This window comes from Anoplolepis gracilipes, chromosome 2, assembly GCF_047496725.1.
Source record: "Anoplolepis gracilipes chromosome 2, ASM4749672v1, whole genome shotgun sequence".
Taxonomy (NCBI): Eukaryota; Metazoa; Arthropoda; class Insecta; order Hymenoptera; family Formicidae; genus Anoplolepis; species Anoplolepis gracilipes.
In genome coordinates this window covers 11,665,124-11,684,434 of record NC_132971.1, presented here as the reverse complement: position 1 = coordinate 11,684,434, position 19,311 = coordinate 11,665,124, and the positions used below count along the sequence as shown (strand labels likewise).

Here is a 19,311-nt window from a genome sequence, read left to right as displayed (position 1 = left end):
ATTTTATAAAATGCGACCAGATTTTCAAATCATGATTAAAAATGAAATGTTTTACAATTTGACTAAGAATTTTAGACTTTTTATCAAACGCTAATAAGCGATCACATTGTCAAATGCAATGATTTGTACATCGTTTTAGATTCTAGCTGGTTCATTTCGTTCTATGAACTATCTATTTTGAACACTTATTTATAAAAAATTAATAAGTAATTTGATTGTTAATAATTACGTGTATTTTTAAATAAGAAAATTTTGTGTACGCACTTAAAATCTATAAAATGTTTTATAGGTGTTTTATAAAAAGGATTTTGTAATCTGGCTATGACATTTACGTGTAAAATATTATCGCAGATTTGAATTAATTAATCTCGCGCTAATAATGATTTTTGCATTAAAATGTTTTCCTTATCGCGATTCGTGTTCTACAATTCTCAATAAAGAGACTCAATTTTAATAATTTAACATTATCATTAAATATTTGAAAAATATATAATTAATACTTCCATTACTTTATATATTTCAATGTTTTTTTTCATATAATTTATAACTATTTACATAACTATTTACTATTATTTACATAACGCGCAGACTCTTTTTTATTTATTATAAAGCAAGCTAAAACAGAATCGCGTGCAGAATATAAAATACACAATGTTCAGCGTATCCTTCACGCTTCTTAATTCTGACTTAATTTACCAATATAAGTACAATTAAATTAAATTAATTCGTGCGCGCGCTCCTACGTGTGTGTGTGTGTGTGTGTGTGTGTGTGTGTGTGTGTTCGCGTATTTATTCCCCATAAAAAATATAACCCCATTATCGGAAGTGATCTGACCGTGGCGGCCAACCGTCAGTTAGTCCGCTTCGTAACATAATTGCGGAAAAGGAATGTTCGGACAAGCCGCAGGATTGCAACTGAGGCAAAATCAAGCTGTAACGCCAATTACCGTCGTTTCCGCGATGTAATACGATCCACGCGGGAGAAGAGCACACATGCCGCATTCATTCACTCACACATACATAGAGAGAAAGTCACGCGCGAGCTCACCTGACTCTCCCCTGGTATTAGCATCGGGAACGGAAGATCTCCTCCGATTGCTCCAGATCCTTTCCTCGATGGAGCCGCCGACTGTTCCGCCAGTCCCGCCCCCGCTTCCGCCACCGATCGAACCGCAACTCCTCACCCTGTCCAGCTGTTCTCTCGAGAAGCTCTTCGGATTGAACAAGAGATCGCCGGCGCTACGTCGTTTCGCGGCCAGGGCACTCGCACTAGCACTGCCACCACCAACACCACCACCACTGACGTCCCCGGAACATGCCAACAGGCTCAGTTTCGTCCTCGAGTCGGCGGCCATCAACGCGGATTCAAAGCTACCGCGCCAGGAGAATCTCTCGTAGTCGCTGGCCTCCCGTTCCTCCCCTTCTTGGCCAGTGGAGGCTGCTGGGTGACTGTTGATCAACAATAACGGATCGTGCGACTTAGACCTTGGCAGTTGCAGATGCACCGACGAGGGCGCGTTGGTGGAATCGGACGTCGAATCGTCGTCCTCGGTGGTGGATGTCGAGGATGGGGTTCGATGATGCTGAGAGTATCGTCGCCAGGTGGTGGAGTGATGATGCGCGGCTGGACCTCCTTCCGAAACCTCATGCATCAGGGCTACCAGTCGGCTGCCGATGTGATGCATCACTTTGGCGATCAATGGCGGGCTGCTGTGCGGCGTGGAGTTGGCGTCTGAGCTCACACCGTCGCCGGCCATCTTCGTGAAGCTCTGCACCAGCTTCTGATAGACGAACGCGGTGTCTCTGCCCAGGCAGGGTGCGGTTTGCATCGTCGAACCCGATCGTGGTCCCGATCCTTTCATCTGCTCTTTCTCCTTGTCCGATAGCATCGCATCTCCACCGCTGTTTCCACCGCTACCGCCGCCACCAGATGTTGTATCGAACTTGCTGATAATTTGCTGGCAGCTCTGCGAGATCTGTTCTTGCAAGGCCGACCTACGTCCGCTGGCGGCTCCCTCGAGATCGGAGCTGGTGTAATCCGAGCTGTCGTAAGAATCCGACCACGTGTCTTCCGAGCTGAGATACTCGACGATCTCTCGCACCTGCTCGTCGCGTATCCCCGGGACCGTCTTCATCAGTCGCGTCAGCTCGTTCTCAAAGTACACCAACTGCGGTGGTTTGGTGCGATTCTGAGCGTAAAGACGCGCCTTGGAGGCGTAACCTGGAAGTCGTGGACTCGGTGCTGGCGAGACACCGCTGGAATTCGCGTTAGTGACGCTCTGTCCTGGAGCTTGTCCGTTCGAATTGGCCACCATCGTCTTGAAGAACTGTCGCATCTTCGACATCATGAGATTCGTCTCTTCGTCGCTGGACCAGTTGTTGAAACTGTCTTTGCGCGACAGTGAGGCATTCGCCAGATGCGGTAGACTTGTATGGTTCACCGGGTGTTTCGCCAAGTTGTTTTTTTCCGTACCGTCCGCTCCTTCCTCGGCGGAGTTTTGATTTACGTTCCGAGAATGTTCCGAGATCTTGTTGAGCAAGCGATCCTTGCCGATTTCCTGATCAATGTCCATACCACTTGTTTGATTCTCATCTGGCAGTTTTTGATGCTGAAGAAGATCATCACAGCTGCCGACGAATCCTGAATCTCGCGATTGTTGCTTTGATCGTTGACTGTCGTTCGAATTCACTACAATCGAATTTCTTGAAGAATCTATTTGTGAAGACGAGGCCGCGTTCAACGCGTTACTGCTATTGGTAAGAGTAGTCGGCGAGGAAGACGAGGATAAAATGGACTCCGGTTGTGGAGTCTTTGCTCTGTCTGAGTCTTCTGAGTTTATCGCTTCGTTGTCGTTTTCCATCACAATCTCATTCATCAACGTCATTTCTCTGCTGGGTTCTGGCGTCTTGTTTCGATCGTCCGGAACACGCGGGCTTTGAGTTCCTAGATTCCGCGGCTTCTTCTTTTTGCGCTTCACTGTGTCAAACTGACCATCTGTACCAAATACAGCAGTCTGACCGTCATCAGTGCCGTCAGTCTCTGTCGAGGAACCTTCAGACTGAGTCTCTTGCGCGTCTTGGTTGAGACTCAGATCCTGAAGAGAATTTTGCGAGCTTAAGTTTTGCGAGCTCTGTGTGAGTGCCAACAGATTGTCTAAAGAAGAACTGTGAGATCTGCCCGTACCTCTCGCACGCACTAATTTTTTCCTTCTCTGCGCTTCTGGACTAGGTCTACCTTCGGAATCACTGCCTACTGAACCGTCAGAATCTCTTCTGTCTTGATCAAAGCCAAGGAATTCAGATAAATAATATTTCTCCAGTCTAGAAGAGTTCAGGAAACCATCACTGGTATTTGATCGATCCTGATTCTGACTAATACCGTTAGTTTCATCTTGTCCGAGTGACTCCAACCCTTCGGAATAAATCGACGAGGTCTCCGACAAACTATCAACTTCGCGCGAGCCCATGCTGGAGTTGTTTCCATCGCCTCCCAATCCGAAAAAGAAATATTTCTCCAGTTCTGAAGCGGAAGGTGGCCTCGGTTTTTTCGAAGGACTTCCCGTTGTTAGACTGGGCTCTGTTTCACTCTCCTCACAGGATTCCTCGACGATAGTATGCAAAGTAAAGTCGATCGCTTGCCTGCGATAGCCTCTAAGCTCCTCTTCGCGATCGCCAAAATTATTAGCTTCATCCTCGGAACTTTCTTCCGTAGCAGTAGTCGCACCCGGCTCATCTTCATCGTGAGATACTTCCTCCACCCAGGAATCATCGTCAGCCAGACCTTCTTCAAGTATGATAACCCCGCCAGAGCTCGAATTTTCGTCACTAGACTGTGACGAGACGCGTGTTCGTGTACTCTCGCGACAATCCGACACTGAACGATCCTTGGACACGTCATCGATGCTCTCCTGTCGACAATTGTGTGACTTAGGCACGTTCTTCGACGCGGACACATCATCGCTTTCACTGGCACTGCCGACACTCAAACCACTATCCGCTTCAGGCTCGGCCGATTGATGACCTGTCGCAGTAATCGCGACCGTCGCTAGTTTCTTCACCATTAACGGCTTGCGTGGAGCGTTCTTGCGATGAAATTGCGGTTCGCTCGCCGCTTCTAGCGCCAGCTGAAAGTAACTGGCCAGACCTCCTTGACTTCCAACCGAATGTATTTCATCCGGTTGCAGAAGCGTTGTAGTGTCCGATGTGACAACGCTCACCGGTTGGTATGAGGCTTCCTGGGTGATCATCACGAGGCTTCTATACTTATTATTGCTACTGTTATTGCTGTTATAAACGTTACTGCTGTTATTGTGCTGGGCTGGGTCTCTCGCAAGATCCTTGGCCGATGTTTGTCTGTCAGCTGGGAATCCATTCTCCTGCCGAGTGCACGGGCGTCGCTCGACTGAGCGAAATCGTGTCGCGTCTCCCTCCTCGGCGCTCTCACCGCCGCCGCTACCATCACCACCACCACTATCACTGTTACCATCACTATTTCCTCCCACCTGAACGACAATCTCGCCTCTCACCGGGCCGTCATGCGCAGTGTTCCTCTTGCCGCCCGCGCCACCTTGCTCCTCCGCGCTCCTCGTCATCTCCTGAATCCTGCTGCTGGTTATTGCGTCGCCCACATCGACTCCTACCCGTTCCTCGTCTGTTGGTGCCGTCGGGTCGTTGTCTTTCGTCCCGCCATCTTGGCCGCGACGACACGTAACAGACCGATAGCCCTCGTCGTCGTCTTCATCGTCTTCATCGTCGTCATCCTTTACGTCAATCATCGACGAATTATTCAAAGCTCGCTCGCCAATCGATCTTTCGGACGGACTTTGTTTCACGCTACTCTTCATCGTTGTCGGACTTCTTTTGCCATCGTGATTATCATCAAGACGCGAATCATTTTCTTTGATATCTCTCATAGTTTTTTTTCTGTCAATTTGATATAATAACTTGCCATTGATTGCGGCCACCTCGTTGTTGTAATCAAACAATGATTCCGCCGGAGTCACCTCGTATTCGTGAAGCTCGTCGCTGCTAATCTCGCTCCCAGTAGTATTGCTTTCGTTGCTGGTGCAACTATCAGTTGACGCGTCGATAATGACGTTGCCATTCGAACAATTCGTCTCCGATAAATGCGGTTTCTTATCTCCTTGTCTCTCGCAATCGTTCGTTACGATAAATCTCGTAATCTGTTCATCATCGTAAACTCCAGGTCTTTCTTGATGGTTGGTGCTAATATTCTCAGGGACAGAAATTTCGAGGGAATCCGGAACGATAGTTGGGTCCCAGACGTCGCTCACAGGTGATTTTGGTTCGATTAGATCGTCCTGCGAAATTTCTTTTGAAATAGGTCCCTCGTCTGCCTTCAAGACGTCTACAGGTGGATCAATACTATCGGGATCGAGCATTCTGATGGACTTCAATTCGATTCGATTATTAGAACATTCGTTATCATCCGCCAGATAAATTTCTTCAGGGATTGATCGACATTGTAGCAGAAGAGGAAGTTGATCGCTGTTATCGATTCCATCCTTCTTACGATTTTTTCGTTTATTAGCCAAATTAGCAACAGGTTCATTCAATGATTTATTTTCGTCTTCAGAACGAGCGTTGTCGACGATGCAAGCTTTGGAACGTTTCTTGGTCTCTTTCAATTCATTCTCGTTTGCTTCCGATCTATTTTCCACGAGAACGTCTTCGTTTAGCAACCTCACGTGTTGCAATACCACCGGCTCTTCTTCAGGAATCGCGGTGACGCGTTTCAAGGTTACACCGCCTTCCGCCGCAGAATCCGAATCATCCTCCGCGTTGTCTTCGATATCGTTGTCGCTGGTAAGCGAATCGTCGTTCACCACAAACACCTTGGAGAATCTGTGCGAACTAGAATCATCTTCCAGGTCGCTACTATCCGCCGACGATCTTCCGGACGAACTGCCCGAGTCCTCTCGCGAATGCTGGTACAACCCCTGCGCGCTCCTTTCAAAGGACGATGACAAGGAATCCTCGCAAGCGGCTTCCTCGTTTCCTTCCATCTCTTCCATCTCTTCGTCATCCTTTTTGAGTTCCCCTTCAAGGTTCTTCGTCTCTTCGAATCTGTTCTTCATGACGGAAGAACTAGATTTGCCCATGTTCTTCACCGACAAATTCTCGTCCCTTCTGAGCTCCTCAGCTTTCGACACGATTTTCGCATCATCTCTCACATCTTGCGAAGATTCGAGATTCATCTGTTCCGGCGGATGGAAAGTGCAGGTGGTAGGATCGAAAGTGCCAGCAAGTCGAGGGTCCAGACGCGCGCCATGTAAAGGCTGGTTGAAACGGGGATGCCAGGCGAACCAGGGTGCCGCCGGGTCGCCGCGCAACCTCAGAGTTCCCGACTCGGCGTGATGGCCGTCGCCGCGGCTAATCATGGATGACGCAGCCGCCGCGAAGTCGCCAGTCCACAGAGCGGCCGGTACCGGCACCGGATACGGAACCGGAACCGGTATTGGCACCGGCACCGGGAGTACGTTCGCACCTCGAGAACCGCCGCAAGCCTGGATAGAACGACAGGATCATAGCCTAATTTCTTATCATTCTAATCTTTACACAGAATTTATATTGCTTTTATTTATTAATTATAATAATGAATTTTTATCTTGATATTTTTCAGTTTGAGTAAAAAAATTTCCTAATTTCTTATTTTGCACATATTATTTTTCTCATATATTTTTCACACGTTTTATTTTTATTGTAATTTTAATAAATAGTTTATTTTATTTTAATAACTAATAAAATTAAACATAGGGTAAAATTAAAAAATACAAATAAATGATAATATAATTGTGTTAATAATAAAGCTATATGTATATGTATATCGTTTAATAAAAAAATATATTGTATTTAATTTCTCGTATTTGACATTTTTATAAAAATATTTCTATAACATTGTTAAGAGATACAAACAATTTAAAAAAATATTAATTTAAAATTAAAATCTTTTGTTTTTCATTAAATCTGTCTATTTATAAAGCTGTCAATAGAAATGGGTTAGCAATTTGTACGCCAACGATGACAATCCACTGGCGAAGCACTTATCGATCGGCATTATCAGCATGAGGCGTCGTTCGATATACGAGAAAGACCGAGGTACGGTTTATTGACAATGTGTGACCGTGAATTCCGCATAACTGCCGTGTGCGACTCTCTTCGCTAGTAGAACGTGAATGATTAATTTAGCTGTAGCAATGTATTTGTCAAACGGATGCACAACCAGCGGCACTCAGTCGCGGTCACATGAATTGTGTTCATGTCCATGAAAATTCTTTTCACCGCATTATAATATCTTTCTTTTCGATTTATTTATAAAACAATTTCACAAATACAACTGAAAAATTTATTTTAAAGTATCCTTTGTGTTAAAGAAAAATTGATAGCAGTAAAAAAATTTAATTTATCAAATTATTAAATTTAATTAGTTTAATCAAACTGACTAACAATAAGATAAGAGAGGCTATGTGCAAAATCCTACTAGAAATTATAAATCGCCTTATTATAAATAATTATGTGTAATAATTATGACTAAAAAAGTTAAAATAAAAAGTACATATATTGACACACGCGAATTTATAATAATGAATGAATGAATGAATTTTCTTAGTCGAGAAAGAAAAAAATACAATACGAAAAATTATGATCTTAATTTTCAATACAAAATATATATATATACAGTTACATACGCGAATCTACATGTGTGTATGAATATTTTAATGTAATGAATATTTAAACTTTCAATTAATTTTTTTAATCAGGAAAAAAACTACGGTCAAAAAATTATGATCTTAATATTCATTTTTAAATTCATATTTTATACTTAAGTAAAAGAAGGAAAAAGTAAAATTACGATTTTAATTTTTTTATTTTTAAATTTATATTTATAAATTCTTTATAAACATAAATTAAAAAAAAAATTAAAGTTGTAATTTTTCGATTGTATTTTTTTCCTCTTTTTAGCTGAGAAAATTTATTGAAAATTCAAATATTTATTGTATAGATTCGCGTGCGCAATAATATATGTATTTATTCTTTTAACTTTTACAGACATAATTGTTATATAATTAAAATATTTTAACTCATAACCCATATCATGTATGACACATGTATATATATATACATATACACTGCCGGTCAAAAGTTTGGATACACTTGTCTAACTTTTGGAATTTGTACAATCATTACTGTAAATATCGACGATACATCATAAACATAGTTTTCTTTTGTTACTAACTAATAGTTTAGAACACGTTACGTCTAATTCTATAAATGAACTTGATTTTGAGTAAAAGCTTCAGAATTCAGCATCAGAAATATGTGCAGATGTCAATAAAACCAAAGAAAATCTAGAATCATTCCCTACTGTGAGGAGGCGATTAAGAAGTGCTGGTCTAAAAGGCAGTGAAAAAAACCTTTGCTAACGAATCCAAATTTAAAGTTTTTGCTCTTCTGGTCATGGGATCGGAGATTTCGTTAAAATAGAAATAATCATGAAGAAGGACGACTACAAAGAAATTCTTGTTTAAAATGCGATTCCCTCCGGTCTTAGAACAATAGATCAAAGCTTCATACAATATTACAACAAAATAATGATCCAAAGCTTCTCAGCTTTGTAAAGAATATTTAAAAAGGAAAAAAGCCCTACCGGGACTATTGTCAATATGTTCTGACCACCACAATCTCCAAACCTAAAGCCTATCAACTTCTTTGGGAAGAACTCAAAATATATAAAATAGACAAATTCGTACAACCTGCTCATCATCCGCTGCTAAGCTATGGCAACAGTTAGAACATGCGTGGACATCTCTACAACAAAATACTAACAATAAACTGATTGAAAGAATGCCGTTTTCGACGAAAAAAGCGTTTAGTACTTTTATATCAGAAATATTTAAAAAGTTGAATTATTTTTGTTTTATTTAAGTTTACTATGTATTATTTAAGTTTTTATAATATAAAATAATTATTTAAATATAAAGCTATTCAATAAAAACATATTTTCCTTATAATTTCTAATTTTTTAATGGTGTATCCAAACTTTTGATCGGCAGTATATATATATATATATATATATATATATATATATATATATATATAATAATTTGAGAATATGCTTACCTGGCAAGCGGCAGAACCCCGTCCCGGGCAGCAACTCCAAACGTCCTGACCGACGTTGGTGTCCGCTGCGGTAGTGACGATCGGCGTCGTCGGTAGCGGCAAGGAACCGCTCTCGAAGTAGTCCCAGTCGCAGTCCTCGAGCGACTGCGCGTGATGATGATGATGATGGTGGCCACTGTTGCGCGGCAGCCCGTTCAGGTAGGACGAGCTCGAGCAACTGCTGTCGGCGTCGTCCTCCTCGCGGCCTGAAGACGAATCCGAGCTGATAAACACGAGCCGCCTATAGTCGACTACGGATGCTGCCTGCTCCGGACCAGCCGACGCGGGATTAGGACTCCGTTGTCGGTTTCCCCCGCTTCCACCACCGCCGCGTCCGATCAGGTTCAACGTTTGCAGGCTCTGCAGATCCTCGCTGGTGCAACAGGATGATCTTGCGTGCGATCGTCCGCGTCGTCGCGGACCTTTAACAATCACGAACAATCGTTAATGTTTCACTTGTCCCCTGATCCAGAGATAGAGAGAGAGATAAGATCGAGGAAACACGAAGATAAGAGACGGAATTGTCTGATAAGTTCGATTTATCAACATGTTGGTAGCTGTTTTATCGTTTTCATCGATTAGCTTTTTAGTACTCTAGGTGTTTATAACTTTTGAAAATAATACAAGTTCATATCAATTCACACAATTGTGAAAGATGCTGTTAAAATAGCAACCAACCAAATTGTCGATTGAAGAAGTATAGATATTTTACACACACATACATAATTATCTCAATCACGCAAAAAATTATTTTAAAATTTCATAAAAATATACGTAAGCTTATTACGTGAATTCGCAAAAAAGTACAAAGAATATAAGCAGTAATTTTTAATTATTATGTATAGCAGAGCAGCAACTGCAGTTAATGAGGAGAAGCCACAGCCATATAAAGAACCTGGTGAACTGAGAATGCGACTGCACTTTTACAAAGAACATCCCTTGCAGAGTCTCATTTGTATGCTGGAAGCAGTGAACAAATTACGACGCAATTAGAGGAAAACCTCGTACAAAAGTCTGTGCTAATGTTTCTTCCAACTTGGAGACTTAACTCTTGAATGTTACGAGCTGTATACGTTTGCTCACAACGTTAATAAACTGTTGGTGAATTCTAAATTTTGATGATTACAGACCTACGACACGATAGCGTGCTGATTCATCATCTCTCGATCGATTAGTCGGTCGTGGGAAAAGATTAATAATCGAGCTTTATTACTCTCTTTAAAATTATTTTGTGATAAATAAATAAATATATATATATATATATATATATATATATATATTTTTACAATTTTATATTTAAAATTTTATCCAATTTTATTTTTATTAAAGTATGATGTTATTTAGATTTAAATGTGAAATGTCAACAATTTAATTTAGCAAGAACTTATTGTCAGAAAAAATTTTTTAAAATTCTTTGCCTGTTTTCAAAAAAGAAGACGCAATACATTTTTAGCGTACAAAAATCATACTCAACTATAAATGGTATACTAATAGTAATGACAATACGAAAGTGGTATGTTAATGAACGACGTAATGCATCGCGCGCGCACGAGGCTCTTTGTACTTTGTTACTTCGCTCACGCACATGTGCATCAGAGGTACACGTAGGAGGATTGAATTTATGTATATCTATTGTGCGCCCCGAAACAATGCACTTTTATTGCGCCGGCAGAGAACGGCGTCTAAATCTCTGCTTGGTCACGTTACACCGCCTTGATTCTGTGTCTGCCTCTCCTCTCGGTTCTTTTTTACAGTGCAAAATATTTCTAATAAATTTCCTCTTATTCTCTTTCTTTTTGATTTTGGAGAAAAAAAAGAGACGAATCTGCTGGAATCGAATAAAACTATATTTACTAATGTTAATTTATGGATTTTATATATATTATATAATTTTTAATTTTATATATTTAATTTTTTTTATAAAAATAATTTATTAATTTTCATATTAATTTCAAACATATTTATATTAATTTTTATTAATTAATAAAAGAAACTATAATCTTTTTAACTCATTTTTTTCGATGGATCTCTATTTCTCCTTATGCTATTAAAATTCTCGTTCCATTGCTCGTTTGTCCAAGTACTCTTTTTGTATTAGCTGATAAGGCGATAAGGAGAAAACGGGACAGGTGTCGTCAGGTGGCGGCTCGTCGTGAATGGCGCATGTAAAGGGGCACGAGAGGGGGATCAGAATCGGGGGCCCGCTCAGTTAACGCGCTTTATGCCCGTTTTTTACGCGCTGCTGAATTACCTGGTCAATGGCACGAGGGCGGTCCGTCGTCTCTGTTCGTGTGTGTTTCCGCGGGTCCCCCCTTCCCCTCGTGCGAGCCGTTATCACTAACCGGGCCTTCTTGACTATTCTCGCGTAAATGACGCCGCTCAAGAGAGAAAAAGAGAAAGAAACGAGAAGAAAGAGAGAGAAACGAGGATCCCTACGATGAAAAAGAGATTGCCAAGTCTCAATTAAAAATGAGAATTTGAAATGAGAATAGCGGAAATCACGAATTTGGGTCTTTGGCAATGATAAAAATCGAAAGATTTAAAGATGAGGCATCGAGAATTAATATTAATTTATAGAGAACTAATATTAATAAATTATTTTAAAAAATACTTTCCATCAATTTAATATATCTCAGACTAATCAATTATTTTACATATCTGCAATTATATTTGTTGTGATCTGTCTAGTTTTGTGTACGTGATCTTTTAAGAAGATATCAAATAATTAATGATTTGTATATCTTAATTTAATATCGTGTACGTATATGTAAAAAAAGATTGTACTACACGCTTTCTTTCGCGTAAATACTATATTAATTTATAATCTCTATTTAATTTTTCCACAACTTGAATATCAAAACTATTTCAAAATTTATATTTTACTCATAAAAATCCTGAATTATTAAGATAATTGAAGTAATGGTACTTTGATTTCATCAAATTTATAGATATGTTTACGTATTAATACAAATCACTACTTAAATTTTTTAATTTTAAAAAATAAAGTTTCTTAACATAAGATGCATATGAAAGTTATAAATTGTTTGGAAAATATCTCTGTTAATCTTTTTAATATTTAATATTTTATTATTAATAATTAAAGATACTCAAATCAAAAGAATCAAATAACAATTAAAATAAAGTCCGTATGAAGTAAGGAATAAAGATAATTTGTCAGAGCGTCAAATTTATATATAATATATATATTAATTTATCTTTTAATTTTAAGAATAAAGAGAGCTGTTTCACGTATCCATTTATTTATATTAATTTATTTTATATATTAGTTTATATATATATATATATTTAGACTTGACGCTCTGATAAATTAGCTTTATTCCCGATCTCATATACAAACTTTATTTTAATCGTTATTTGTTATTTTGTTAATTTTATATATATAAAATCTTTCGCAAAAATTTAGAGTAAAACGTGATAATATTTGTTGCAACAAACAGAATCAGCGTCAAACTCATCACAGAAAATACTCTTGAATTCTCATGAAAACTTCGCAATATATCATGTCGGTTTCTGATATTATTGAATGTTATCTGTCAACAATGCCAGCGATGCTTGAGCAAACAACAAGTATTATTGTAGATTTTACCTCGGATTTTCATCAACCTCAGCTTTTTCATCGTCCTTGACGTGACGATGATTTGATTATTATCGCACGTACAAAGATTTATACATTCGGAAATAACCACGTAATCACACATTTAATATTACAGAAAATTTTCTGAAACATTTTTCATAAAAGAACTGAAATAGATCCACATAAGAAAAAGAGATAAAGAGAAAGAAATTTTCAGAAAAATTCTTTTTTTTTTGTAACATTAGATTTTTTCGCAGCCTTATTTTAGGCAAAATAACACTATATAAGAAAATCGCACTTTTTTTGAAAATAACTTTCTCCAATATATATCCAGACAAAACTCACTTACAGACATTAATAAAAATTAATATAAATATATATACCTCTTTGTTTTTTTTTTTGTATCAAGTTAAATTCTGTAGTTATCAAAAAATATTCTTATTAAAAACAATCGGAGAGGGTTCGAAATGCGTTCGGAGCTGTCACTTTCTGTCACACCGAAAAATTAGAAAAATGCGACAAAATTGAGTTTTCCTCGACTCGTTCTCGTTTCTCCTTCGCGAAATAAAGGCGGCTTTGGTCGCCACGCCAAGAAATGAGCGATTCGCGTGGGCTACCGCCGCTAAACTGAGAGCGTCTACACCGAGGGGGCACACCTGAGTCTCCACGGCGTCGTCGGTCACTACCTTACTACGGTGCCTATAGTACCTTAACGCTATAGTGCATCGCACCTGATGGACTATACTGGGTGATCTACCTCTTAATATGCCCTTTTTCACTATTCTTTTAACCCCATTTTAACACTTTTGCTGGAAAAATTCCAATAGATTTAACGCTTGACCGGAGCAACGAGAATACCTCGAAGACACGTTTAAAAAATCCGTGAACGAAAATACAGAAATTTTAAAACACATACACGCTATAATTTCGTCAGACAGTTCATAAGATTGATTTATATTATACAATATAATTTTAATTTCAAACATTTTTTAACGAATTAACAACAGATAAAATGTTCACAAATTGACTTTTGTCGAAATATTTATATATTGCTTTATTATTAAATAAAAAAAACAAAATAAGAAAACGACATGTATTTTTGATTCACAAGATGTTAAAAAAATTGAGAAAGAGAGAGAGAGAGAGTTTTCTTGCAATATTATATCAGAAATCATCACAGATAAAAAACTTATAAATGTACTTTAGAATATCAATTCAATATTTCATTATATTACTTTCACAAATTAAGTATGATATTTGACAAAATAAAGCGTTCAATTTTTAGGAAAACTAAATCTCTCCAATAAATATATATATAAATACTATATATAAAAAACTATATATGTTTCAATATTTTTTTTAATAACTGTTATGTCATAAACTGTTGACTGTTCACATTATTAGGCGAATATCATCGACAAAATATTTTTTCTGATTAATCCAAAATCGTGTTCTCCATATCTTTCTCTTTTCTTGCATGCGTTACAGATTTAATATGAATTTGTAAGTAGATAGGCTTACATATTAAAAAAGAACATATTTTATTCATATTTTTTATCATGAATCATATAATAATAATAAACTCATATAACGTGAATCAATCTTAAAATTATTATATTTTCTTTTTAATTAAAATTACGTGCAATTTTATTTTATTATGAATCTCATATACATATATATATATAAGGTGAATCAATTAAATTTATTTTTCTTTTTTTTAATACTTTAATCAAAATTAAATGTCTAAAAAAGTTTCTTGAAATAGGATTCGCGTTAGATCATCGGGATTTTTTACAACTTAGCAATTTGGCAAATCGCGCGATTACAGTGTTTCGGACTCTGTGTCATTATTTCTGTGTCACCCCTTATATTCACGGCACAGGTGAGCGGACTATAGAGCGTCAGCAGGGGGAACGTGGTTACACTATTATTCCTATGCTGTTCCCCTGGGCCTGGCTTTGCTTCGCCTCACCTGCTGCCTCACCGCAGTACAGATAATGCCGTGCCAAAAGGATATATCGTATTCAAGCAAAAATGAACAATACAGAGATAAGGCAAAACGGATAAGATTTTCATTCGAAATTTTTCGAACTCGGCCTCAAGCGAATCATGCTTGAAATAAATGGTAATAACAAGTTAAAATGCAACGACGCAAAAGAATAGGCTACAAAATAAGCCTATTTTAAGTACAGGATATAAAAAATTTAAATACTAATTTACTACAGTGCATCTCTCTCTCTCTCTCTCTCTCTCTCTCTCTCTCTCTCTCTCTCTCTCTTTCTCTCTTATATATTACCTACAATTTTTTTTAACAGATTACCTTTTTCTCTATTTCTTCTTTTATTCTGAAAAAATATTTTTCATGTGATTTTCTGTAAAAAAAATTTAGAAAAATATCTCCTTTTAATGTGAGTTAATCACGTAATCACTTACTAATCACTTTTAGTCCACAGTAAGTACAATATTACGACAATCCCGGTGTAGAAAATGAGAAAGTACATTGATAACAGAAATGTGATCAACAGTTGAATTATTCTTTGTGGTTCCATATTTGCAAAAAATACACTTCTTCCTTTCCCTCTCTTTCTTTATGCAAATTAACAAAAAAAAATTCCAAAATAAAATAATTGATCCGCGTAATGTACGATTTACGCTCGGATCGTTACTCGATATGAAATTAACACGCTTAAATCACGAAAACCAACAATAATTTATTTATGTATATATATATATATATACTATTAAACGTCGAATGCATTCCTTTCACATTCCATCGAATCTTTCGCAGCGGATGAAATACGAGATTAACGATAATTATTTTTTTTAATGTTTCTGCTCCGTTGAAACATGATCGCAGAATGCGCAGGCTTTTCACCGAAAACACTAAAAAAATTGTACGAACGTCGAACCAACGATCGATTAGCCTCAAAACATTACTTTATAATTTTATAATATCTTCCAGTAAAACTTTTTTCTAATATAAACAATGAGAACAAAATTAGTTTAAACATGTTTCTTCGATATTCTATTAATTACACCTTTTTTTGTCACCATCAGTATAGAATATTTGCTTGATAAGCTAATTGAGATATAATTTTAAGAGTTACTGTATTTCGCATTTTCTGATGTAATTCCAGTTAAATACAATTTTACCCTCGAGACCAACACCGGGCCGGTAACGAGCTTATGGTTTCACAATTCGAATTCGCGTTTATTCAATTTTTGACAACGTCCCGCATAACTCTCTTGAAGAATACTGACTGCTTTCTCAGCCAGGAAATTTGCCAAGGGCTTCGATAATCGATGAGCTTATCGTTACGGGGAGCCATATGGCTCTTTATATATGCACGTACGTATATCATGTTATATGTGCCCGATGAACAGCACAACTATGAATAATACATAAAATAAACAGACTACTATAGACAGTATATACTATAGACTGTATACTATATACAGATACATAGTTGTGCTGTTCATCGGGCACATTTAACATGATATATATATTATATATATATATATATATATTATATATATATATATATTATATATATATATATATTATATATATATATATATATATATATATATATATATATAGAGAGAGAGAGAGAGAGAGAGAGAGAGCAATATTTTAATTAATTAAATTATTGTAAGCATCTAAAATGATTTAAAGAATTACAAAGAAAGTTGGTTTCTGATAATTCACCGACGAAGAAATCTTGTGTTTTCACGGTCGATTAAAATCGATTACAGAATTCAATAAGAATAGAACGATACGTCATGAATTTAATTGAGATTCACACGAGCACGCGATTATACGCGAAGAAGCAATCGCGAAAGCGAAACGATACTCGTTATTGTACGTTAATTTCACCGTTTGTAATTTTTAATTATGCATAGTACAGCTTTTAAAAATATAATATGTAAACGTATAAATTAGAGAGAAAAAACAGAATCAGGAATCTTTCAATAATAATATAATTATCCTCTTACAATTGAAAGGAGAGAGAATGAAATTTTAATTAGAAAAAAAAATCTAAAAATTATGTGAAATAATTTTAGTTTTTTTTCCTTAATCACTCTCATAAACATTGTACAATTACAATTACCTTGAGCGTCAAACTGCCTTCTTCGTCGCAGCATTGCTCTTCCCTGAGAAGGTAATGGACCTGTTCTATCGTGGCCATCTTCGTTGGTTTCATCCTCACCCGCACTCGTCGCACTGTCACGTTGCACCATCTCATCACCACCGATCGTCGACGAAATTGCACCGCTACCGTTGCCTCCGAAAAATTTCACCTTCCTTGCCAGCTCTGCGTAACTGTGCAAACCTGTCTCGCTTAATCTAGAGAACAGAAAATGAAGCTATAATAATTTTTTATAATTTAACATAATTCATATATTAAAAAAGTCGTTAAAAAGTTATCTTTTTTTTTTCTTAAATAGATTAAAAGATAAAATGGAAAGATGAATGCGCTTTCTTGTATACATATAATGTTGGAAGACATTTAATTTTATGGAATCTTCTTGATTGACTCACCTGACACTCTCGCTACCGCTGCTCTCGTATCTGGTGCTACTGTTAGATTCTCTCCTAGTTCTTGTAATGGTGTCGCGTATCCTTTGGGAAGCGGAACAGGAATCTCCTCCGGTTTTACGTGGCAATGCAGGAGTGGGCTCGCTCTCACTCTCTCGAGGACTGTATCTCGATGATCTCGTACTCAATGGACTGGCTTCCGGCGACAAATGCTGTCAATAAAAATGAAAGAATTTAATTTAAAAAATATTCTTTTTAAATATAATATAAAATGCATATAATAATATAATATAGAGAAAATATAAAATATAAATAATTTACAATTTCTAATATTAATTTATAGATCTTTAAAAGAACGTATTAAATTTGCAATTCAATAAAAACTTACGCTTGAACAACGCTTATTTGGAGTGTCGTCGGTGTCGTCTGGATTCGAAAATTCTTCCTTAGAGAATTTTCGCCGTATCTGTTTAACAAACAATATGCGTATGACAATATCGTGCTCAGACTCAGGATATTAAGCAATGCGATATCGTCATGAATAATAAATAAATTATGAATAATAAGTAAAATTAAGCGTGTATGACAGAGCCTTCTTTCTTTTGACATGATAATTCATAAATATGTAATTGACACTCGCACGTAAATAAGATTGCCATTTCTTAGGAAATTGTTATTAGCTATTATTTAGTCATTATTTTTGAATAAACATAAGGTAATAATAATAATTTCATCGTTTTCTTTCTATATTTTATATGTCTAAAAAAAATCACCTCTTGTCTCAAGAAAAAATTAAATTAAGAATTAAGTAGAAGCTGATATGATATATAAAGAAAATAACTTTCAATAAAAATAAAAAATTATATAGTACAATAAAATCTCTAATATATCTTGATAAAAATACATATTTTCATAAAAATTTAGATTTTACGATAATGTTTAAATATTCAAAATTTAATCTTAATTTTATTTTTTTATCTTACCAAATATGGATCTTTTATCAAATAATTTTCTCGATTGAATTATTGTTAATAGAAATGAAATTTATTATAATATATATTTAAGAGAAAAGGCTCTCATGTTTCGCAAAGCATACCGATAACACCTTCATTTACACATATATACACGCTCATGTGTATTACACGCCTACGCATAAAAGAAGCAGTTCACAAGCATATTCACTGACCACTTGGAACTCGTCCGGCCTCTTTCCATAGCCGATCTCCAGCGGGCCCTTTCTTTCACTAATGACGTCACCGTCGCTACCAACGTCCAACAATCGATCGGCGGTGTCTCTCATCTCCTCGTCATTGTTGTTTCGCTCCTTGTCATTCTCCACGACGGACTCGACAGACTCTGGGGTTGCTAGCAAACGCTTCTCCTTTACGACTTCCTCGCCTATCGTGTCCGGTACCTCCTGCGTACTGTCCTCCGCGACGATCACGTCGAGCATTCTCGTGCTCCAGTTCTCCACATCAGCTGGCGAGTCTAATATTATTTCGTGCCGTTCAATCGCAACTTCGATTGTCTCGTTTCTCGACGACAATTCTTCGATATCGTTAGGATCGTTCTTGCCGTTTTCGCACCTTCCGTTCTGTTCGATTCCAGCGACTCTTGATTTCACTGCGTCGCCCACGCTCTCCGTTCTTTCTTGCCTGTCCTGCTGTTTACCTTTCGCGGATTCCTTGATCGGATTCGCGCTGTCTCTGCCCACGTCCTCGCGACTATTGTCGCGACGAAAGATCCTTATGCCCGATTTGTTGGCTTCGTCCTTGCTGCTGTTGGACGCTGGTGAAATGACGAATGAGGACTTGTTCTCCTCCTTTCGCCCGGATTTCGATGAATGACGGATATCGTCCTTGCTGTCTTGTCGCTTTAATCGTTCCTCTTTGCTACGGGAGGATAGCAATTTCGGGATCAAACTTGGTACACTTATATCTTCGCGACTACGACGCAAGTCATCAGTGCTTCCTCTATATCTGCAAAATAATGATCA

At 37.5% G+C, this 19,311-nt stretch overlaps 1 protein-coding gene across 2 annotated transcripts in view; it reads right to left on the bottom strand.

Moving 5' to 3' along the window:
- The window catches only part of LOC140662757 (uncharacterized), a 54,511-nt gene that overhangs the window by 16,362 nt on the left and 18,838 nt on the right, over nucleotides 1–19,311 (bottom strand). For both annotated transcript variants that reach the window (XM_072886381.1, XM_072886382.1), the window contains exons 5-10: nucleotides 18,502–19,294; nucleotides 17,704–17,781; nucleotides 17,319–17,527; nucleotides 16,888–17,123; nucleotides 9,142–9,602; nucleotides 1,049–6,527 (exon numbers count right to left, since the gene is read on the bottom strand). In XM_072886381.1, coding sequence (XP_072742482.1) covers nucleotides 1,049–6,527; nucleotides 9,142–9,602; nucleotides 16,888–17,123; nucleotides 17,319–17,527; nucleotides 17,704–17,781; nucleotides 18,502–19,294 — 7,256 coding nt within the window. The remainder of the gene's footprint in view (nucleotides 1–1,048; nucleotides 6,528–9,141; nucleotides 9,603–16,887; nucleotides 17,124–17,318; nucleotides 17,528–17,703; nucleotides 17,782–18,501; nucleotides 19,295–19,311) is intronic.